This window comes from Dunckerocampus dactyliophorus, chromosome 16 (assembly GCF_027744805.1).
Source record: "Dunckerocampus dactyliophorus isolate RoL2022-P2 chromosome 16, RoL_Ddac_1.1, whole genome shotgun sequence".
In the NCBI taxonomy this organism is placed as follows: Eukaryota; Metazoa; Chordata; class Actinopteri; order Syngnathiformes; family Syngnathidae; genus Dunckerocampus; species Dunckerocampus dactyliophorus.
This window is the reverse complement of record NC_072834.1, coordinates 14975223-14996432: the sequence shown is the minus strand read 5'-3', so window position 1 is coordinate 14996432 and position 21210 is coordinate 14975223. Positions and strand designations below refer to the sequence as shown.

At 43.9% G+C, this 21210-nt stretch overlaps 2 protein-coding genes across 3 annotated transcripts in view; one reads left to right on the top strand and one right to left on the bottom strand.

Moving 5' to 3' along the window:
• trim3b (tripartite motif containing 3b) overlaps positions 1 to 17359 on the top strand; it is a 24569-nt gene extending 7210 nt beyond the window's left edge. The window contains exons 2-17 of one of the 2 annotated variants that reach the window (XM_054754559.1): positions 501 to 676; positions 3734 to 3863; positions 5640 to 5750; positions 5824 to 5975; positions 6054 to 6234; positions 6319 to 6420; positions 6619 to 6717; positions 6800 to 6952; positions 7013 to 7391; positions 7949 to 8052; positions 8138 to 8305; positions 8383 to 8551; positions 8732 to 8773; positions 10253 to 10323; positions 11117 to 11257; positions 13189 to 17359. In XM_054754559.1, coding sequence (XP_054610534.1) covers positions 543 to 676; positions 3734 to 3863; positions 5640 to 5750; positions 5824 to 5975; positions 6054 to 6234; positions 6319 to 6420; positions 6619 to 6717; positions 6800 to 6952; positions 7013 to 7391; positions 7949 to 8052; positions 8138 to 8305; positions 8383 to 8551; positions 8732 to 8773; positions 10253 to 10323; positions 11117 to 11257; positions 13189 to 13341 — 2289 coding nt within the window. In that variant the 5' untranslated portion in view covers positions 501 to 542 and the 3' untranslated portion in view covers positions 13342 to 17359. The remainder of the gene's footprint in view (positions 1 to 500; positions 677 to 3733; positions 3864 to 5639; positions 5751 to 5823; positions 5976 to 6053; positions 6235 to 6318; positions 6421 to 6618; positions 6718 to 6799; positions 6953 to 7012; positions 7392 to 7948; positions 8053 to 8137; positions 8306 to 8382; positions 8552 to 8731; positions 8774 to 10252; positions 10324 to 11116; positions 11258 to 13188) is intronic. The other variant, XM_054754560.1, reaches the window with a different exon arrangement.
• On the bottom strand, positions 14058 to 21210 carry trim47 (tripartite motif containing 47). The gene is made up of 8 exons (XM_054754561.1): positions 20938 to 21210; positions 20518 to 20729; positions 20043 to 20088; positions 19418 to 19513; positions 17292 to 17516; positions 17092 to 17114; positions 15315 to 15436; positions 14058 to 15242 (listed from the first exon to the last, which is right to left on the bottom strand). The coding sequence occupies exons 1-8, from the start codon at positions 21112 to 21114 to the stop codon at positions 14713 to 14715; spliced, it is 1431 nt and encodes a 476-aa protein (XP_054610536.1). The 5' UTR covers positions 21115 to 21210; the 3' UTR covers positions 14058 to 14712.

Genomic DNA, 21210 nt, shown 5'->3' with positions numbered 1-21210 from the left:
CTCCTGATTTTGAAGGCCCTGGGCAGATTACATAGACATGGCAACATGTAGAAGCCAAAATCTGATTGGAAAAAAAATAAAAAATAAATGCATACACACACTAGTGGATGTTGGGAATAAATGAATACATTTTCATGGCAAAAATACTAGAATTTAAGTTAAAATGTTGGTCGGTGCTTCTGATAGTGTTTAGGCCAGCAGAGAAGACTTTGTTGACCCTGACTGCACAGTGCACACTACTGCTTTACTGCCATGAACAGTCAAAAGTGCATTCCTTTTTTCTTTCTCTATTCGTATGAGAAGCGTGTCACTGCTTTAGTGTAGTGATTGCTGCATGCCTCGGCTCTTTGTTTAGGTATTAGCCCCCAAACAACAGCCCAACAATGAAGACTTTTTGCACTAATCAAGGAATTAGGGACTTTTATTCCCTGCGTTCCTGGCGCCGCCCGCTGAGAGAAGCGGAAAGTGTTCACATGTCCTCTCTCTCTTTCTCTCTGCAGTTTGCGAGCCGTCCCGGTCGGCGGCGCTGAGCGTCCTCCACCATGGCCAAGCGAGAGGCTGGGAGCACCAGCCCGGTGGTGCGTCAGATAGACAAACAGTTTTTAGTGTGCAGCATCTGTCTGGACCACTACCGCAACCCCAAAGTGCTGCCCTGCCTGCACACCTTCTGTGAAAGGTAATTGCCCGAGTTCTAATGGAGCACAGATTCCTCAAAACCTCAAGCTCTATGAAAAGTCGGCCTGTAAACATTGAGCAAAAACATGATGCTGCTAGGAAATGATGTCAATAGAAATGATCTGTTAAAAGAAGAAGTGTAAAAAGAAGTTAGTACTGTTGTTAATAGTAAAATAGTAGTCATCAGCCCACATCAGCACACAGCCAAGATGGTGGGACATAATAGGACATTATTCTTCTGGGTTGTACTTTTTTTCATTCAAATGTCCGAATATGTCCATTTAAGTAAGGGTCCTTTTGGATTTCATTGTCTATAAATGTCAAGCTGAAACATTTCTGCGTGTATAAACGGAATAGAAACCATAAAAGCTTCCGTTCGTCCAGCCGAGGGCCAGTTAATCCTGGCTTTGACCACGTGCCATGTGATCCAGAGTCCTGCTGAGGTGAACAGATTTTTGTCTGGGGTTTGACATGATGGTGACACACAGATGTTGCAGTTGTCTGCGTTTTTTGGCAATAAAGTGGAATAGAAATGAGATACAGTAACTCTGTTGTCATAAATAAAACTAGATGGCGTTAGCATGCATGCTGAAGCTCCACGCTAGCCTCGGGATTGTGGCACCTGTTGAGTGCACCCCCTCCATCATGTTGGTGTGTCTCTATCTTTATTACCTCCACCAAGGAGGTTATGTTTGCGTCAGCATGTTTTTAATAGTTTAATTTGAGCTCATCTCACACAGTAGTGTTTCCCATACATTTGTTTATTGTTGTGGTTAACAGGTAGCCTCACATCAGAAGAGCAACCTGTTCATTTCTTAATATGGGACTGTATGTGAATGTAGCTTGTTTTTACAACTATGTACAGTAGGTGGCGGTACCGCCGCTTACAAACACACCTCATACGCACCTGGTCTGCCGGAGAATAAGAATTTGTAGCAGGAGGGATCAGTCTTGCCAATTTAGTGACTTTATCGCTGTATTTTGTGAGTATTCAGACCACTACTGTAGAGCAGGGGTCTCAAACTCAATTTACCTGAAGCCCGTTGGAGGTAGAGTCTGGGTGAAGTTGGGCCGCGTCAAGTACTGGGAGTAGAGCTGGGAATCTCAGGATACCTCACGATACAATACGCGATACATGGCTCACGATAACTATAATATGTCAATACTGTGATAGGGTGAACCAAATAAATAAATAATTTCATAGTGTATATTTTGCTACATTCAGCTGGGATAGGCTCCAGCTTACCCGTGACCCGGTGGGGATAAGTGGTGTAGGCAATGGGGGGAATTTTTGCAGCATATTTAAACCAGAATGCAAGCAGCAATGCTGCAAAAAGAGCGAGTCTATTTTAGTGCAACATAAGTGTAAACAAGGGCCGCACGGCCACACGGTCAGGAGATCAGGAATATCTGGGTTCGAATCTCCGTTGGGCATCTCTGTGTGGAGTTTGCATGTTCTCCCTGTCCGTGGGTTTTACACATTCCAAAAACATGCATGTTAAGTTAACTGGCGACTGTAGAATGTCCATACATATGAATGTGATTGTGAATGGTTGTTTGTCTATATGTGCCCTGCGATTGGCTGGCGACCAGTCCAGGGTGTATCCCGCCTCTCGCCCAAAGTCAGCTGGGATAGGCTCCCGCAACCCTAGTGAGGATAAGCGTCATAGAAGATGGATGGATGGATAAGTGTAAACAAGATTTTGGTTTAGGTCTCTGACAAACAGTAAAGCTATTTAAAATTCATTCAGAAAACACAACATCTCGTCTATCAAGTAGATCAACACCACAAAGTAGAAGCAGAACAAAAATATTTTGTGTAGTAGTGGCGTATTCACCAGAAAGAGACAGAGAATGAGCAGCTGAAAAATGTAAAACGTAAACTAAACACGTCTCTTGACTGACCAACACCACATTTAGCATTTCAATAGAAAAATAAACATTTGTCTTACTAGGCACAGTTTTCTCTGCGAGCGTGATAACGAACGAGGTGGCTGTTCATAAAAGCCAAAGTGAGTCCACACTTTTGATTTGAACTATGCTGGTGTATCTTTCCATTTAACTTCACGATTACGCGCCGTTTGCTTATCTTCTTCTTCTGTGACGTCCACCCAATTTTCTGCCGTGCTAGCGAGGAGCTCCTGCTAGCTGACGTGTAAAATGGTGACTCGACTCAGGAACGGGGATTGAAGTTTATAGCGACTATATTTGAATAATAATAATTTAAAAAACTGTACACGGCGAAAAGTATCGATAATCCGTAGTCAGTTTTAATATTGCGATAGTTGGATATATGGATATTTTCACAACCCTATTTGGGAGTGATGTCCTGGTTTGTAAAGAGTTGTTTAGAGTTGTTTATTATTCCCATAGTAGTAGTTGTTTTATGTGTATTTACTTACCTGTTACATGTTGTGCTGTCTTTTTGTGTGTGTGTGTGTGTGTGTGTTAGCGCCATGATTGTAGATAGTGTTCTGTCTAGTGACATTCCTGTTCCTGTTAGTTCAGTGGTGTCTTATGCTTGTAGCCTTTGAGTATTATTGGCTTAACTTAGACCTCTCGGGCTGCATTTCCAGTAATCTTTGATGTCACGTTGTGGGCTGCAAAATGTGACTTGGTGAGCCACAAATGGCCCGGGGGCCGTGAGTTTGATTCCCCTGTTCTCCAGGCTCCATCTTATTCGTGACATTTAAAAAAAAAAAAAAAAAAAAATCATGTTTTTTACTCACTTTTTGTCTCTCCCAGCAGCATTATCCTCTCCTACAGCATCCTCACAATGACGTGTGCATACGTTATGGACATTTGCTGATGACGTCGTTTATCTTCTACTGACTTAAACAAATGCAGGGTGCCTGTCAGGCTACATTGTGGTTATCTAAGACCAGGCATCGTATCTCTGTATCTCTATGTCAGCCATAGTGGAGGCCTGTGCGGCTCCATGTGCGCTTGTGTTGCAAGTGAAGCCAGCTTTTAGTAGTCTGAGATTGTGTTGTGTTGTGACAAGAGCAACGTTTAGTCCAGTGAAATATGACCAACAGTCTCTCCTCCACTCTTCTAGCTGTCTCCACAACTACATTCCTCCAGAGTCTCTGACGCTCTCGTGTCCAGTATGTCGGCAGACATCCATCCTGCCGGAAAGAGGAGTGTGTGCTCTACAGAACAACTTCTTCATCACCAACCTGATGGAGGTTTGAATCTAAACTCTTTCTACTAGATTTTGCTGCACGGTCCTCAGCTCTGAGAGGGTTTATTTTAAGGCCCTATGGAATCCATTTTAGTTTTTCCCAAATTCTTTTTTTTTTTTTTTCTGAATTTGGTTTTAATTTTTTTGAATTCCGTTTTTTTACATTTTCCACTTATTTTACCTGCATAGAATGTGTGCTTTTTGGGTTAGTGAATAAAATTTCCATGAATTAGGTGCATCATTGGCCAATTTTGCCCAGTAATTGAGAAATGGATGTAGCCTGGCTAACCTTTCTAACGGGATGACAGCCTCTGCACACATTACTACGAAATCTTCAGCACACTGCAATGGCCGCCCTTGTGATTGAGGAAGAGGTAGACACGAATCGAATGCAATTCCAATTGCATTATTAATGTAAGATATTTTTTAGGACACACTGATTTTCTTTACACAATTAGACGAGATGTGGCAAAGAGCGCTCATATTTTGAAGGCCAGAAGTGTGTTCTGCGTGTGTTGAGTTTTTGTTGACGGTTAAGACGAGCCGGGTGCAAGAATAGACATGTCCCTCGTCACTCAGAGCTTGCAGGGCGTCAGTGGGCATCGTAAAACGCTCGCTTACAGTAAAGCGGTAAAGCCCAACACGGTGAACATATACACATCCAGCCTGAGTCACGCACACACACAGCCGCACTAGCATGGTCTGCTAAACTAAGGTAGCCTCACTAGCTTCCATTGACGCTCTGTAAGGGGCATTTCCGCCAACTTTCGTGTGCGTCAGGTCGCCATTTCGACATGCTTTATTCGGGAGGGGGCGGGTTAGTGTTTGTGATGAGATTCCGCCATGATTGAGCGGTCCGTGGGGAAATACTTCCCCCACGTTAATGTTCCTTCTCCTCACGATGGCATTTCATTCACATTATGTCAGTTTCCGCGAGATTCCGCAATTCAGAAATTCTGTCCGCGATTCCGTTACCGTGGAAATCATAGGGCCTAGGTTTATTTTGGGTGGTGATGAAGTTTGGGATATCAGGTCAACCCCCGCAGAGGTCCTGGAATAGCTTGTTGACACATGAGGGTCCCTCACAGAGACACTTGATCCTGCAGTTGACTTAAACTGTGCCAAATCATCATCCATGACATTTCAACATGCAGGATGCACTCAGGTGTAGGGACGTGGACGCCTCCCTGTGGTACTTGTTGGTATTACATTATAACACAAGTAGGTGTCCAAACTTTTCCCTCTGAGGTCTGCATACAGAAAAACTTTTATTTTTAATTCGTTAAATATGCTAAAATCAACCAAATGATTATTTAGTCAACTTAATTGACCTTTTGAGGCTGTTAACATGTGGAACATGCATAGCAAGATCACATTGACGTACATCACATACAGTATTTACAGCTAAAGTCATCCCTTGTTTATAGCGGTTAATCGGCCTGTCATGATAACAAATTCCGCTGGACGTTAATTGTCGATAGTCGATATTATTGACGTCCTAGTCAGCCATTTTGGTTTGCAGCTGGCATTTTTGTAGGGATTTGGGCCATTTCGGGCCATGTTAAATTTTATCTGTAGAATAAGCTGCAAGCTGCTCTTTGGACAGCACTATTGACCTAATACAAAGCTAACACTCTCTCACTTATGTAATAGGTAAATAAGATAAGCAAAACATGACAAACACCTTTCTTATGTGCTGATATTCCTAAAGGCGTCCTTGTCGTGTTTTTAGTTGTTCCCATCATCATCAGTCTATTATAACATACATGCGTCTGATTAGGTCCTTCAACGAGAGCCTGAGTGTTCCAGACCTGAGGCCTGCAGTGTTCTCGAGTCAGTCAGCGCGGCGGCAGCGGGGAAACCACTAAGCTGCCCGAACCATGAAGGAAAGGTGGGCCGCACATTTTGACCCGAAAGACCACGTTGCCTTCACACTCCTGATGGCAGTGTGTCTCCCCCTGCAGGGGATGGAGTTTTACTGCGAGTCGTGTGAGACAGCCATGTGCCTGGACTGCACGGAGGGGGAGCACTGCGAGCACGTCACCGTTCCTCTGCGTGATGTTGTGGAGCAGCAGAAGGCGGCGCTCAAGACCCAGCTGGACGCCATCCACAGCAGGTGCCCCAACGTTTAGTTCTCCCCTCTGCATGTTTGTGAAGGTTCTGTTGTTAACATGAGCGCGGGTCCTTCCATCAGGTTACCTCAGCTCTCCGCCGCCATTGAGCTGGTGAGCGAGATCTCTCGCCAGCTCAACGAAAGGAAGAGCGAGGCGGTGGCCGAGATAACGAGCACCTTTGAGGAGCTGGAGCGAGCTTTGGAGCAGCGCAAGACAGCCCTCATCACAGATCTGGAGAACATCTGCAACACCAAGCAGAAGGTTGGTGTTTCTTTTGGGGCAAATTGACCTCAATTCAACCTTCTGGTCTCGGTTTTGAACCAGCTTGTTTTTCACCGGCGGCAGGTTCTGCAGGCCCAGCTGTCGTCTCTCCTCCAGGGGAGAGATCACATCCAGAGCAGCTGTAGCTTTACAGAGCAAGCTCTCAGTCATGGGACCGCCACTGAGGTAGGAAGACCACCAGCATGTCAGCTACTGATACTCTTCAAGATCCTACAAACCTCACAAATAGACCCAGTTTCTCACAAACACTCCAAAATGTAAAGTTGGAGAAGAGAGAACTCACTTTTGTCGTCCTGCAGGTGTCCTTATACTTTAGTCCAATATCATGTGTGGGAGCTGTCATTGCTTGTTTGCTGTCTTCAGGTTCTGCTGGTCCAGAAGCAAATGAGCGAGCGTGTAACAGCGCTGGCGAGACATGACTTCCCAGAGAGACCGCATCAGAACGCACACTTGGACTGTCAGGTAGCGACCACTGAATGTCTGATCTGTTTTTTCAGGTTTTGAGTTCAGAACTTTCACTTTCTCCTTTTGCTTCCATCTTCAGGTGGAGACTGAAGGTCTGCGGCGCTCCATCCAGAATCTTGGCGTCCTTCTTACCACAGCAGCAGTGGCTCACACCTCCGTCGCCACAGGGGAGGGTCTACGCCACGCAGCCACGGGACAGCACCACAGCATCACTGTGACCACCAAAGACAAAGTAGGACATCTGTTGGCGATGTGTGTGGGTCATTAAGCTGACATCTGTGGTTCTGTGCAGGACGGAGAACTGGTGAGGACGGGAAACGCCGTTTTAAAAGCCCACATCACGTCAACAGATGGCAACCGCGCCACAGAGCCGGATGTAACGGACAACAAGAACGGGACGTACGAGGTGGGCTACACGCTGCGCTCCGAGGGCGAGTACTCCTTCGCCCTGACGCTCTACGGACAGCCCATACGCGGCAGCCCCTTCCGCCTGCGCGCCGTCAAACCCTGCGACGTGCCGGCATCGCCCGACGACGTCAAGCGGCGTGTCAAGTCTCCCAGCGGCACCGGGGGTCACGTCAGGCAGAAGGCGGTGCGCCGGCCCTCCAGCATGTACAGCACCACCAAGAAGAAGGAGAACCCCATTGAGGACGAGCTCATCTACAGAGTGGGTAAGAGCTGGTCATGTGTGAACATCTATTAGTGTGTGCCATCACATGTCGTCTGGTATGTTTCCTGTCATGGTGCGTCATCATATTATCATGTACAATGCCAGTCAAAAGTTTGGAGACACTTTTTAATTCAATAGGATGCGCAGCGCAGCACTGCTGGGGAAACCAGTTGTAGCGCACACGTTCCATTTGGTAGTCTGCCTTAAGTAAATATTCTCAGTAATTTCATAACATATTATCTTGGAAATTCAATGTTTCCAAACACCCCCTGCAATTCGCTCATGTACCACTCGGGGTATGAGTAGCCCTGGTTGGGAATCACTGGTGTACAGTACCATGGCTGGGATGTAGAAACGCATCATGACATATGCCAAGTCACCCCAACGGATAGACAGTTCCAGTCAAAAGTTTTGAGCGAGATCTCTTTCATTCAACACAATGCATAAATGTCCCCAAACTTTTGATGGTAGCATACAGTATATCCTCATGTGTGGTGACTTGTCATGAGATGCTATGTGTGGTCACATGTTTAATGATGAGCGGTCCCATGTGACCAGGGTCTCGGGGCCGAGAGAGAGGAGAGTTCACAAACCTTCAGGGCATCTCAGCGTCCAGCAGCGGTAGAGTGGTGGTGGCTGACAGCAACAATCAGTGCATACAGGTGAGCATCTCTCCAGGCTGCTTGCCCCCCCTTTCATGGACTTGGTCATCATCGTCATCACACTTACTGTGAGAACTGTGCACAGATCTTCTCCAACGACGGGCAGTTCAAGATGCGCTTTGGGGTACGAGGCCGGTCGCCGGGGCAACTGCAGCGTCCGACGGGCGTCACCGTGGACTCCAACGGCGACATCGTGGTGGCCGACTATGACAACCGCTGGGTCAGCATCTTCTCCTCTGACGGCAAGTTTAAGGTAAGGATATTGTAACAGTACGTCCACAGAGATGCTGCTGCTTCTTCTACACGTCAACGTCTCCACTTCTGCGCCAGAACAAGATTGGTGCGGGACGCCTCATGGGTCCAAAGGGCGTGGCGGTGGACAAGAACGGCCACATCATCACGGTGGACAACAAGGCGTGCTGCGTCTTCATCTTCCAGTCCAACGGAAAGCTGGTCACAAAGTTCGGAGGACGAGGGATGACTGACAGACAGTTTGCAGGTGACAAGATACCACTTCCTTCCTCTTTATCACAAATAAACGCCTCACCACGAATGAAGCAGTCACCTTGACGCAATTCATTGAAGCACACGCTCGGTTCCATGCATCACCTTCTCTTCTCATGCCACATCTGACGTCTTATTTGCTTTTTCTTTGTTTTCCACCTGGGTTCCACCTCAGACAAACTGGGTCCAAACCTAAATAAGTCTGGCTCAGTTTTCAGTAAGTACTTCAGTGTGTGGCCTTGTTGCAACCTTAAGATCTTAAGTCCTCCTTGTCCTGATTACCAACCCCCTTGCTGACCCCCTGTGCGATCAACATGTGTCAATAATCACTTCCCGATCACATGTTCACTGTGTCTGCTCCAAACTAACCCTTTTGACGTGACTGATGCTGACGGTACTGCATGATTGCATCACCTTTTCACCAAGCGCCCCAGTCCCAAGTTAAGACGTGTCCGTCATCACGCCACTTTGTGTGTGGGCGGGGTCAGCTGCGTAAATCACAGCGACTTGAGGAAAAAAATGAGAAAGTTGTAATACTTCATGAAATTAAATCATTTTACAAGCAAAGCTGTAATATTTAGATAACATTTTTAATTTTAGGAGCGTTAAGTTTAAATGTAATGAAAAAAAGTGGTAATACTGCATGAAATTAAATCATTTTACAAGGAATGTAATGCTAATTTATCATTATAAGTAATAATAATTGTAATTATCATTACTGTTATTACTATTATTTATTTTTGATATTAAGTATTTTAAGAGAGTAAAGTTGAAATTTTATGAGGACAAATTAACATGACATTTTACCAGACAAGTTATGATTACACTCAACAAAAAAAACGGAACGCTTTTGTTTTTGCTCCCATTTTTTATGAGATGAACTCAAAGATCTAAATTTTTTTTTAAATAATCGGAAATTTTTTGAGGAAAAAAATGAAATACTACATGAAATTATATCATTTTACAAGGAATGGAATGCTGATTTCAAATCATAAGAATTATTAGTATTACTATAATTTATTTTAGATATCAAGTTTTCATTTTAAGAGAGTAAAGTTGAAATTTAATGAGAAATCGTTTCCTACATGACATTTTACAAGACAAGTTCTACTTAGATTGGTTTCGATTTTAGGAGAATAAAGTTGAAATTTAATGGAAAAAAAAATGAAATACTACGTGAAATTAAATGAAATCATCGTTACAAGCAAAGTTGAACTATTTTGATCATTTTTAATTTTAGGAGAATACAGCTGAAATTTAATTTTAAAAAAGTAGTAATATTGTAACATGACATTAAATGATTTGACAAGCTAAGTTGCAACATTTCCTTAAGTTTTGATTTTACGAGAAAGTTGGATTTCAATGAGGAAACGATGAAATTGTACATGAAATGAAATCATTTTACCAGCAAAGTTGCAATATTTAGATTTTCAGAGAATAAATTTGACTCCTAGGAAGAAAAGACATAATACATAATAATACGTACATAATACATAATAATTTCCTACAAATGTGTAGGAAAAACAGTGAGGTTTTATGAGTAAATGCAGGCATTAGTGTACTGGATGTGGACTGTGGTGATTGTTGGAAAGAGGACTTGACAGACGTTCCTCTGAGCCAATCAGAGCCCCCGGCTCGCTGATTCACGTTGTAGTACATTCCACGCTATCTCACATCCTCCTCTTCCTCGGTTCAGGTCCACACTTTGTCGCCGTCAACAACAAGAATGAAATCATCGTGACGGACTTCCACAACCACTCGGTGAAGGTAAGAGCAACTTCTCAACAAAATATGCCAACGCAGCTACATCGGCCTCCATCTTGGAAAACGTATTTACGCCACACCGTTGGTGACAAAACAACTTTGCTATCTAAGTGGCCAAGACCAAACAACACTCTCACTGGGGGCCATTCTCCGACGGCAGGTGTCTGATGAGTGGAAGACATTCCACACGCCACCTGTCATGCTCCACTCAACTCCATGTCCAAGATATTAAGAAGAAAGAATCGATAAGAACACTTTGGACATTTTTTTCCACTTACTCACTTTTGTTGCCGGTGCTTTAGACATTCATGGCTTCCTGTCTTGTCTTCTTTTGACGTTTACACGTGCACATGAGCTGTACACTGACGACTTGAAGTTGTGCCGATGTCGTTTCTTCAGTGTTTTCCCATGGAAAACATATCCTGAAGTATTAGCAGATGTGAGAGGTGACATACCGTGTGTGTCTATTTACACTGCGTGTATTTATTTACGCAGGACATACGCGACCAATGACCTACCCACCTGTTTATACTAGACGTGCAACCAAAAATCTCATTCCCACAATGCAAAAAAAACAAACGAGGCGTTTTAATGTTTGAATGGGTTTGGTCCTACGGTGCTGGTTCTCCATGTGGATGGTTCCAGTGTGAAGAACGCTGCCACTTCAGCCGGGGCGTGATTGTCCCAATGGTGTTGCCGTAGCTTCCTTCTTGGGCAGCTTTGGTGCTCACAAAGCTACGACTAACAAGAATTAGTCCTAATAATTAAAGTGATTGAAAGCACCGTGTGTTTGAAGGTGTACAGCGCTGACGGAGAGTTCCTGTTCAAGTTCGGCTCTCACGGCGAAGGAAACGGACAATTCAACGCCCCCACCGGCGTGGCCGTGGACGCCAACGGAAACATCATCGTAGCCGACTGGGGGAACAGCAGAATACAGGTACACACTTTTCTACTTCAACACTGCAGCATGTACACACATGGATTACCACCTTTTACAGTACACTACTTATTTTTATTATTCTCCTAACAAAGACAACTTCTACTTTCTTGGAGTACTCTGTACTTGTTGTAATAATAATATTCATCCTTACATACAGTAATCATTGTGTACAGTCTATCTGCTCCATAGTAGTAGCTTAGTAGTGTGTACGTACTGTATAGTAGCTTCTTAATGCTACTCATACAGTATGTACGTTCTTAATGTGCTGTTATACTACATAGTAGTTAGTAGCATACATGTTCTAGCTACTGAACAGTATGTCTGATGTACCTACTCTAGTACATTGTAGCAGTTTAATAGTACATACATATTTGACCTATTATACAATATGTGCGATGTACAGTGGAGAGAAAGCGTTTGTCCCATTCTTGATTTATTTGTCACACTTGTTTGTTTCAGATCAAGCAAATTTCAACAAGAGCCAATGACAGCATAACTGTACACAAAATGCAGTTTTTAAATGAAACTATTTAAGGGAGGGGAAAAAAATCCAAACCTACATGGCCTTGTGTGGAAAAAGTGATTGCCCCCTAAACCTAATAACTGCTTGGAGGTATTAAAAAAAAAAAAAAAAAATGGCCTGCATGGCAGAGTTCCAAGACGAAAACCACTGCTGAACAAAAAGAATATTAATGCTCGTCTCAATTTTGCCAGAAAACATCTTGATGATCCCCAAGACCTTTGGGAAAATACTCTGTGATGTGACGAGACAAAAGTTGAACTTTGGAAGGTGTGTGTCCCATTACATCTGGTAACACCGCATCTTCCACATTTCAGAAAAAGAACATCATACCAACAGTAAAATATGGTGGTGGTAGTGTGATGGTCCGGGGCTGTTTTGCTGCTTCAGGACCTGGAAGACTTGCTGTGATAAATGGAACCATGAATTCTGCTGTCTACCAAAAGATCCTGAAGGAGAATGTCCAGCCATCTGTTTGTGACCTCAAGCTGAAACCAACTTGGGTTCTGCAGCAGGACAATGATCCAAAACACAACAGCAAGTCCACCTCTGAATGGCTGAAGAAAAACAAAATGTAGACTTTGGAGGGGCCTAGTCCAAGTCCTGACCTGAATCCTATTGAGATGCTGTGTTATGACCTTAAAAAGGCGCTTCATGCTGGAAAACCCTCCAATGTGGCTGAATTACAACAATTCTGCAAAGATGAGTGGACCAAACTTCCTCCACACTGCAAGAGACTCATTGCAAGTTAGCACAAACGCTTGATTGCAGTTGTTGCAGCTAAGGGTGGCCCAACCACTTATTAGCTTTAGGGGGCAACCACTATTCCACACACGGACATGTAGGTTTGGAATTTTTTCTTGCTTAATAATACAATGTTTTGTTTAACAACTGCATGTTGTGTTCAGTTGTGTTGTCATTGACTCATATTTACATTTGTTTGATGATCTGAAACATTTGAATGTGACAAACAAATAAAAATCAGGAAGGGGGCAAACACTTTCTCACACCACTGTATGTACATGCTACTAATACACTACCATTGTGTAGTGGTACTACATAGTAACTTAGTAGTGTACACATTACTGTCTAATAGTACAACCGAGTAACGATGTACTTTAGTGCCCACATACTAAGCAAATACGTTTAGTAGTGTGGGTACTACCAAGTGTGCATTTATGCAATACATAGTGCGCTTATGTCTTTACTTAGTATGACTTGACTATATAGTAGTATGTAGTAGTAAGTATCTAGTAGTACTACTATGGAAGTATGTATTAGGATGCATTCTACTACCTTAAGTACGTGTAGTGGTATGTTACATAGTAGTAGGTGGGTAGACACTGGTACGTAGTATAGTACGAGGTGAAGCGCTTACTGAGTAATATGTTGTGTGTTTATGCATCAGGTGTTTGACAGCACAGGCTCCTTCCTGTCTTACATCAACACGTCGGCAGACCCGCTGTACGGCCCCCAAGGCCTCGCCCTTACCTCAGATGGTCACGTGGCCGTGGCCGACTCTGGCAACCACTGCTTCAAGGTGTACAGATACCTGCAGTAGTACACATAAACGCAGTAGCAACTGTCTTGACTTCATCAACTGCAAGCTGGCGCCGCCCTACAGGCTCCAACAAGGAAGGACATTTCAACATTTCTCACTGCGATTATTTCATTTGGTCCTAAGTGGTTTTTCTGGCCTCCAGCCAGGCTTTTCTTATTGGCACCATTTCTTTGTCCGCTCCGACTCCTCCATGATGGGATGGAACCAGTGCCGTCAGATTTTCATGCTAACGTTCTACCAGCCTTCGCTGTTCCAGCCCACGCAAGTACTGTGCTTGTACATAATCCATACATCATCGAACTTATTTAACCGTCTACACGCCAACCCGAGCTGAAAACGTTGTCCAATGCATATTTTTCTTATTTGCCAAAATGTGCATAAGCCCCGCCTCCTTCTGCCAGAATGTTGTAATATGTTGCACAGAATAGAAATAATCTATATAATAGTAAATTGTTTAGTTTGCCAGAGTAATATATCAATGTATGTGTATACTTATCATGATGGCGTTCAGTCTGTTTTCTTTGTGCTCCTGCAGGAACAAACAGCAGCTAACCACAGCCAACGTTCATGTTTTCTTTGCCGCCTCCATTACCGCCAGCACGAGTAGCTTACTTAGTCAAGACAAAATGTTTGATTGTAAATATTCAAGTGTTCAACTATAAAACAAAAAAAGTTGTCACAGCACACTCATTTATATTCATACTCATGATGATGTGTTGCCATGGACACCAGGCAGCTAAAGTGAGTAAAAAAAAAAAACGCCTTTGTCAGCATTTTTTAATCTCATGAAGTCGGTAGAGCAAATGAAGGCTCCCTTAACGTCCACAGATGGTTATTTACATTTATAGTGTGGCACTAATACACAATACGAGTGTGCAGTGTGAACAAAAACCGCTCACGTTACACACACCAAGCTTCACTTTAAAAACGAAACGGCTTAAATTCATAAATTGGTGATGAAAAGTAAAAGGGACCAATCAACAATTGCCATTTTAAAAAGGCTGCTGTGAGATTAAGAATTTCAAAAAGGTGGTTCTGGTTACAAAAAAGTGCAGACACTGAAGAGGACGATCATGTCTCCTGCTGGTTCTGGTTTGGAAAAGACCAATCATAAAAAGTAATAAAAGTCCAGCTTGACAAGCAGCAGAAGATCAAGACGAGGAGGAAGTGGTCCAGAGGAGGGAAAAAAAATAAAACTTAAAACAGGATTAGAGACGACATCCTTGTGCAAACTTCAGTCTCGAATTGATGAGGCAAGCTGCTCTCTGATTGGTGGACACAGTGATACCAGGGCGGGGCTTCAAGGATGACATAAGACCACAGAACTTGGGAGACAGCCCTCTCTCAGAATAGAAGATCTGTGCTGTTGCCTCAGTAGTAGTGACAGATCTGCAGGCGGCTGCCCGGGTCGTTCTTTCCCGGGCTGAAGAACGGGTAGACGGGCTCAGCAAAGCAGGTGTCAAACAAGTACAGTCGCTTCATAGTAACGGCGTCGTAGAAGCTGAGGTGCCCGTTGTCGTAGTCCAGGTACACGCCCACGCGGGGCGAGTTCCAGTAGTCTGCCACCAGGATGCGGCCGTCCTCGCCATTGGCATAGAGGCGGTCCTGCAGGCACAGGCTCCAGTATCCAGCAGAGGGCGTGAGCGTGACGAAGCCCTTCCTGTTGCTGCCCTCCGTGGTGACGCCCAGGTACCACACGCCCTTGTCGCGCACGTCCACCTCCCAGTAGTGTTGCCCGCCGCAGTACTGTGCCGTCGCCAGCACGCCGCAGAAGCGTGTGAAGCGCCCGCGCAGTTCCGGCTCCTGGTTCCGCACCAGCGCCTCCTCCACTTTGGTGTCGAAGTCTGAGATGGCAAGGCTGGGGTGGGCCGTGTCGGGGTCCAGCGTCAGGTTCTGAGGCACTAAACACAGATGGGGGGTGGGGTTAGTTCACTGTGATGACATAACCTCTCAGCACTGCTTCTGTGACTCACTGGTGTGCAGCACGTGCATCATCTTCTTCCACATGATGAGCTGGAATGGTCCTGAGAAGTACATCATCTCTGTGGGACAGTTGACAGGTTCCAGATCAGCAAAGGGTTTGCTGTGGACAACCCTGAGGACCAAGATGGACAATCAGGGCTTCAATCACTCCTGCATTAAACGGATAATAATCTTATTTATGACAGCAGAGGACTTTTTGTGCACGATGAGCAATGCTGGTGACACTTTGATGCTGTTGAAGGCAAACAGTAAGACAAACCATTGTTTGTATCAACATATAGTATGTACCAGTCAAAAGTGTATGGACACTTTCTCTTTCAAAAGCATGACAAGGGGTCTACCAACTTTTGCCAGTTACCATTTATTATAAACATTAATTCAGGGTGTCCAACCTTTTCCCAGAGGGCCGCATACTGAAAAATCCAAGGATGCGGAAACCACGTTTACTTTTTTTTTTTTTTTTTTTTTTTAAATTAAATCAACCCATTAACACTCTTTATATTAAAAAAAAAAACAGCCTGCATCTCAGCTTTGTGTTACAAAGCACATTATTAGTATTATTAGTATAATTACACTTACTCATTTTTCCTGTTTTTACAGATATTTCAACTTTCTTCTCGCATATATTTTTTTCCACTTACGTCTTTGTCATAATATTTTGCTTTACTTTTACCCAACATACGTTTCCTAAAAGAAAAAATGTTTTCTGTCTCATTATGGCTGTTAAAATAAAATAACATTTTTAGTCTTTAATATTTCAACTTTATGCTATTTTTTCCTCTTTAATGACTTTATTCTAACATTTTGTCTCTATAAAATCACTGCTCCCATTCACCCCCATTGTTGCCGTTTTCTTTTGTTTAATTGTACACTAGGTCACCAACTTACGAACATCCCGAGATACCAACGCAAGTTGATTGGTCTAATTTTCATGTATTTTGTCTTTTGGAACTCCATATTTATACTGTACATGCTTGACCAGTAGAGGGCACTGTGACACTGCTAATGGGACCAACAGGTAGAGGAAGACGCTGGGCAGAGAGTGTAAAGGAGACATGGAAACTAAATTGTAGCTGTATGATACAACCCGGACAGAGTGTGTGATTAAAGTTTATGAAGAGTTAATAGGCCTGCTTAATTCTACACCACCCACAGAACACTACCTCTTTTAGAAGAGTCTAACGACGACGACCATTTGTCCTTTTTTCAATAACTCCTCCTCCTCCACCACCACCACTACTACTACCACCAACGACGTATGCTCGACCACTCCTCTTCAAAGGTAAATAACATTTATCATTACGTATTATTATATCATTATTATTGTTTTTTCATTGATTATCCTCGTTTAATATTACTACTGCATCCATACTCATTTACATACATACACATATATGTATATGTATACACGTACATGTAGTACCTATATCATTGCTAATATCACCTTTTGTTCAACTTACAAACAAATCGACTTGCAAAAGGTCGTCTGGGACCAATTGTGTTTGTTAGTTGGGGACCTTGTGTATTTTTAAGAACTGCCCCTTTGGACACCTCTGCATTTATGTGACTGGACGTCTGTCAGTGTTCTACCGTACGGTACAAGACGCCGCTGAAAGAGACCGTGTACTTATGACCGGTAGAATGTTAACATTTGTGTGAATGTCGGTATTAACATACAGTACAGTCAAAAGTATGAGGACACCTTATCATTCATGTCTCCAGACTTTGGACTGCAAGTGGCCTTAGAGATGGATGAAAGATACTTACTCATTGAAGGTCTCTGCCAGGCTCTGGTGGGGAGAGAGGCAAAAAAACCAACATTCAAACACTGTGGCTTTTCGTTGCTAAATATAAGAAGCAGGAAGTGTTTGGCTCAAAACAAAAGTGCGACACTCCTCCATGTGAGAAGGAGACCATCTGTCCACCTATCATTACTTAGACCAGCGTGTGCGTTTTCCATGACGTACCTTCAAGCTGGTCTTGCCACTGATGTGGCTGTGGATGTTGGCGATGTTCTTGGTGACGGCGGCCGCCTCGGTCTCCACCAACTTGAGGTTGTCCTCGATGACCGCCATGGCGGCCACCTCGTCGGCGTCCAGGCTCTCGAGGATGGAGTCTCTCTCGTCGAGCAGGAACTGGACCAGCGCGCCGACGTCCGACTCGATTTTCTCCTTCAGGTGCTGCTTCTTCATCTGGGTGTTCAAATACATTCATTCAACTCGTAACACATGCGTGTCCAAAGTGTGGCTCAGGGGCCATTTTCGGCAAGCGGCTCACTTTTTATTAACCCTCAGCTTACTCTTCAAATTAAAATTGACATATATTATTAAATATTACTCTATTAGCTGTGTCAGCTCTAACACAAATCTAAGATGTTTTGTTCAGGTAGCTTAGCATAGGATGCCCTATATTGGCATAAAAATTAGGTATCAGATCATATGGTATCGTTTTTTTTTTCCTGCTGACGATATCGGCGTGTGAGTGAGACGTTATCAAACTGCACCGTGCTGCACACAGTAACAAGCTCAGCATGTCTGCAGTCTGGGATGACTTCAGCTTGACCTTTGGAGTGTACAGTAAATATAAGATTCACAATGAATCACACGCAACATTTTGGCACTTTTTCCATAACTTGTATTGCGTATATTCGTCCTATTTTGCACAATTTTTTATTTGTGATATGCATCCAGCGGCATCACAGTTACAAGAAGCATCATCGCGTGTTCCTTCATTACACCACAATAGTTTGAGGGAAGAGCTGCTGTCTTGAATGAAGTGCTGGACGATATCGAAGAAAGCCATGTCAAGCAGCTCTAGTTTTAGCATCTTTCAGGTACAAAGTGACCCCCCCCAAAGTGAAGGATTACGTTCCTACAAGACAGAAGAAGCAACATGTTTTGAAGAGTTCTGCTGTTCCACACACAAGGTAAGAAAAAGCTATACTAGCTAATTAGACGCAGCCTACAGCCTTGTTTACAAACTAACAAACTATTATACTTGGAACAGGTTATCAACAATCAGCTAGTAACGTTGCGTACAGCAAATCACCAAATGTCATACTACCAATGAAGCCGCGACATAACGTAACAATATGATGACTGATATGGGTATGCTTCCAGTCACAATATACAGTGGTGTGAAAAAGTGTTTGCCCCCTTCCTGATTTGTTTTTTTAGCATTTTGGCACACTTAAATGTTTCAGATCAAACAAATTTCAATATTAGTCAATGACAACACAACTGAACACAAAATGCAGTAAGGGAGAAAAAAAAAAAATCCAAACCCGTGTGAAAAAGTAATCACTTTTTCCCACCGTTAAAACATAACTGGTTTATCACACCTGAGCTATAAAGCCATTTCTAAAGCCTTGGGACTCCAGCAATCCAGAGTGAGAGCCACTATCCACAAATGGCGAAAACATGGAACAGTGGTGAACCTTCCCAGAGGCACCACAAGAACGCAACAACGACTCATACAAGAGGTCACAAAAGACCCTACAACAACATCCAAAGAACTGCAGGCCTCACTTGCCTCTGTTAAGGTCAGAGTTCATGACTCCACCATAAGAAAGACACTGGGGGGAAAAACTGCCTGCATGGCAGAGTTCGAAGACGAACTTTTTGGAAGGTGTGTGTGTCCCATTACATCTGGAGTAAAAGTAACGCCGCATTCCATGAAAAGAACATCATACCAACAGTAAACTATGGTGGTGGTAGTGTGATGGTCTGGGGTTGTTTTGCTGCTTCAGGACCTGGTAGACTTGTGATAAATGGAACCATGAATCCTGCTGTCTACCAAAAAATCCTGAAGGAGAATGTCCAGCCATCTGTTGATGACCTCAAGCTGAAACCAACTTGGGTTCAGCGGCAGGACAATGATCCAAAACACACCAGCAAGTCCACCTCTGAATGGCTGAAGAAACCCGAAATGAAGACTTTGAAGTGGCCTAGTCCAAGTCCTGACCTGAACCCTATTGAGATGCTCGGCACATTTCAACGATGATTGCTTTGAGGAGGTTTGCAGTGTTACCAGAGAAGAGAAGATGGGATTGCTTTTGGTAAACTAAAGAGAGAGAGATTAAATGTTTGCACACCTTGATTTCATTTTTGGTGCGCTCGTCTGCAGAAAGAACTTTGACGCACTGAGACTTTTGCCAGTTGAGCTCCATCAGCCTCAGCTTCAACTCCATCTGGAAGACAACATGCCACTCCGTCAATGCATCAACTTTACATGAAAAACATTTTTTTCCATATGTCGAAACACCTATGTTAGCAAAATCCACATTTTTTATACAGTATGTGAGTAGACAAGAAAAAAAAAAAAAAGCGCTACTTGTCTCTTCTCCATCGTTGTTATTGTGACGTCTATTACTGGGCAATAGCAAATGCCGGTATGGATGAAGACTTCATAAAGGGCTCAAAAGTACAAAGATGAGGTATAGCGATGTATAATGATGAGACAGAGGAGATGCAAATATTCAACTAGTATGTCCATTTTTACGCTTTATGCAGTGTTCAGACACACATTGCCATTGAAAAGCATGAAAACATCTCCAAACAAATGTTTTGGTTGACTTCACAACTACAGTGGACCTACAGCAGTGGAAAAAGGCTCCATAGTGGATCGATGAACAACATGTAGGCAGCCTACAAAATACTACACCACACTACCAACTACATGAATCCTGACGACAGGCACACGCAAACTTTTCCCCTTACCTTCATGTCGTTGATGACTTCTGAAATCGGGGCGACCACGTGATGTCTGCAAAACATTTGCAACCAGTCAAAACACTCCCTTATTTTATCTGAGTGACTCCATACAACATCTACCAAGGGTAACTGATGGACTTAAAAGTCCATCCAACCATCTTCTATACCGCTTGTCTGCATTAGGGTCATGGGTGAGCTGGAGCCTATCCCAGCTGACTTTAGGGGCGACAGGCGCAGTACACCCTGCCTGACATACAATTAGCGCATTTTTTGGGATGTAGGAGAAAGCCATAGTACCCGAGGGAGAACGTGCAACAGAGATCCAACCCAGCCCCCTGTGCAGCCCAACTTTTAAAAAAAGACTTTTACTCCAGATGTGTCTTGGCCAAGGTTTAACTCCCGCACAGAAGAAGTCCAGCAGTCTTCATGGCTGACATCCTAAGTCTTGTTTGCACGTCCTGCCATGGTAACAAGGTTTTACCTGTGAGACCTGGACTCCCTGCAGACCACACAGATGGGCCACTTGTCGGTCTGGCAGTACAGTTTGAGCTCCTCGCCGTGTTTCTCACAAATGCCGTCCACTTTGAGCGGCTTCGGGGAGGACTGGCTGGAACCCATACACTCCAGGTCATCCATTTTGGCCACTAGGTTCTGCACAAGGTAGTTCTTGGTGAAGGTCCTCTTGTTGAACACCTAAGAGGCGGGAGGGAGGTTTCAGTAGTCAGCAGTTGGGCTTTGATCACAACATTTCTTTGAAGATGCTAGATCAGGCAGATTAACGTTAGTTCGACCAGCCCGCGATCAGTAGTTAAGCTAAAATTATACTTAAACTGAAAAAGACCAAACATTATCACTAATAGGAATGTCAGGACAACATGGCGTGAAAAAACTGTTAAATTACCGTTCTACACTGCGGACACTGGTAGCTGTAGTCGCCGCCATTTTCGTCCCAGTGCATGCAGATGCAAAAGCGGCAGAAATTGTGGCCGCATTTGAGGATGACGGGATCCTTGAAGATGTCCAAGCAAATAGCGCAGGTGAGCTCCTTCCTCAAGTCGTCCCCGGACGCCGTGGCCATGTTGTTTACAAGACGACACAAACAGCAACGACGTTTCTTCTCATAAGCAAGCCAGAAGTGAGCACACCGGAAAAGACCGGGCTGCTTTGTGTTGCG

Excerpts from the sequence above, each read along its gene's own strand:
- trim47 (XM_054754561.1), bottom strand. The coding sequence starts at position 21,114 with ATGGCCACGGCGTCCGGGGACGACTTGAGGAAGGAGCTCACCTGCGCT. Across the intron at positions 20,730-20,937 it reads AGTGTCCGCAGTGTAGAACG|GTGTTCAACAAGAGGACCTT; the intron begins GTAATTTAACAG and ends CCCGCCTCTTAG. Across the intron at positions 17,517-19,417 it reads GCACCAAAAATGAAATCAAG|ATGAAGAAGCAGCACCTGAA; the intron begins GTGTGCAAACAT and ends TTGAACACCCAG.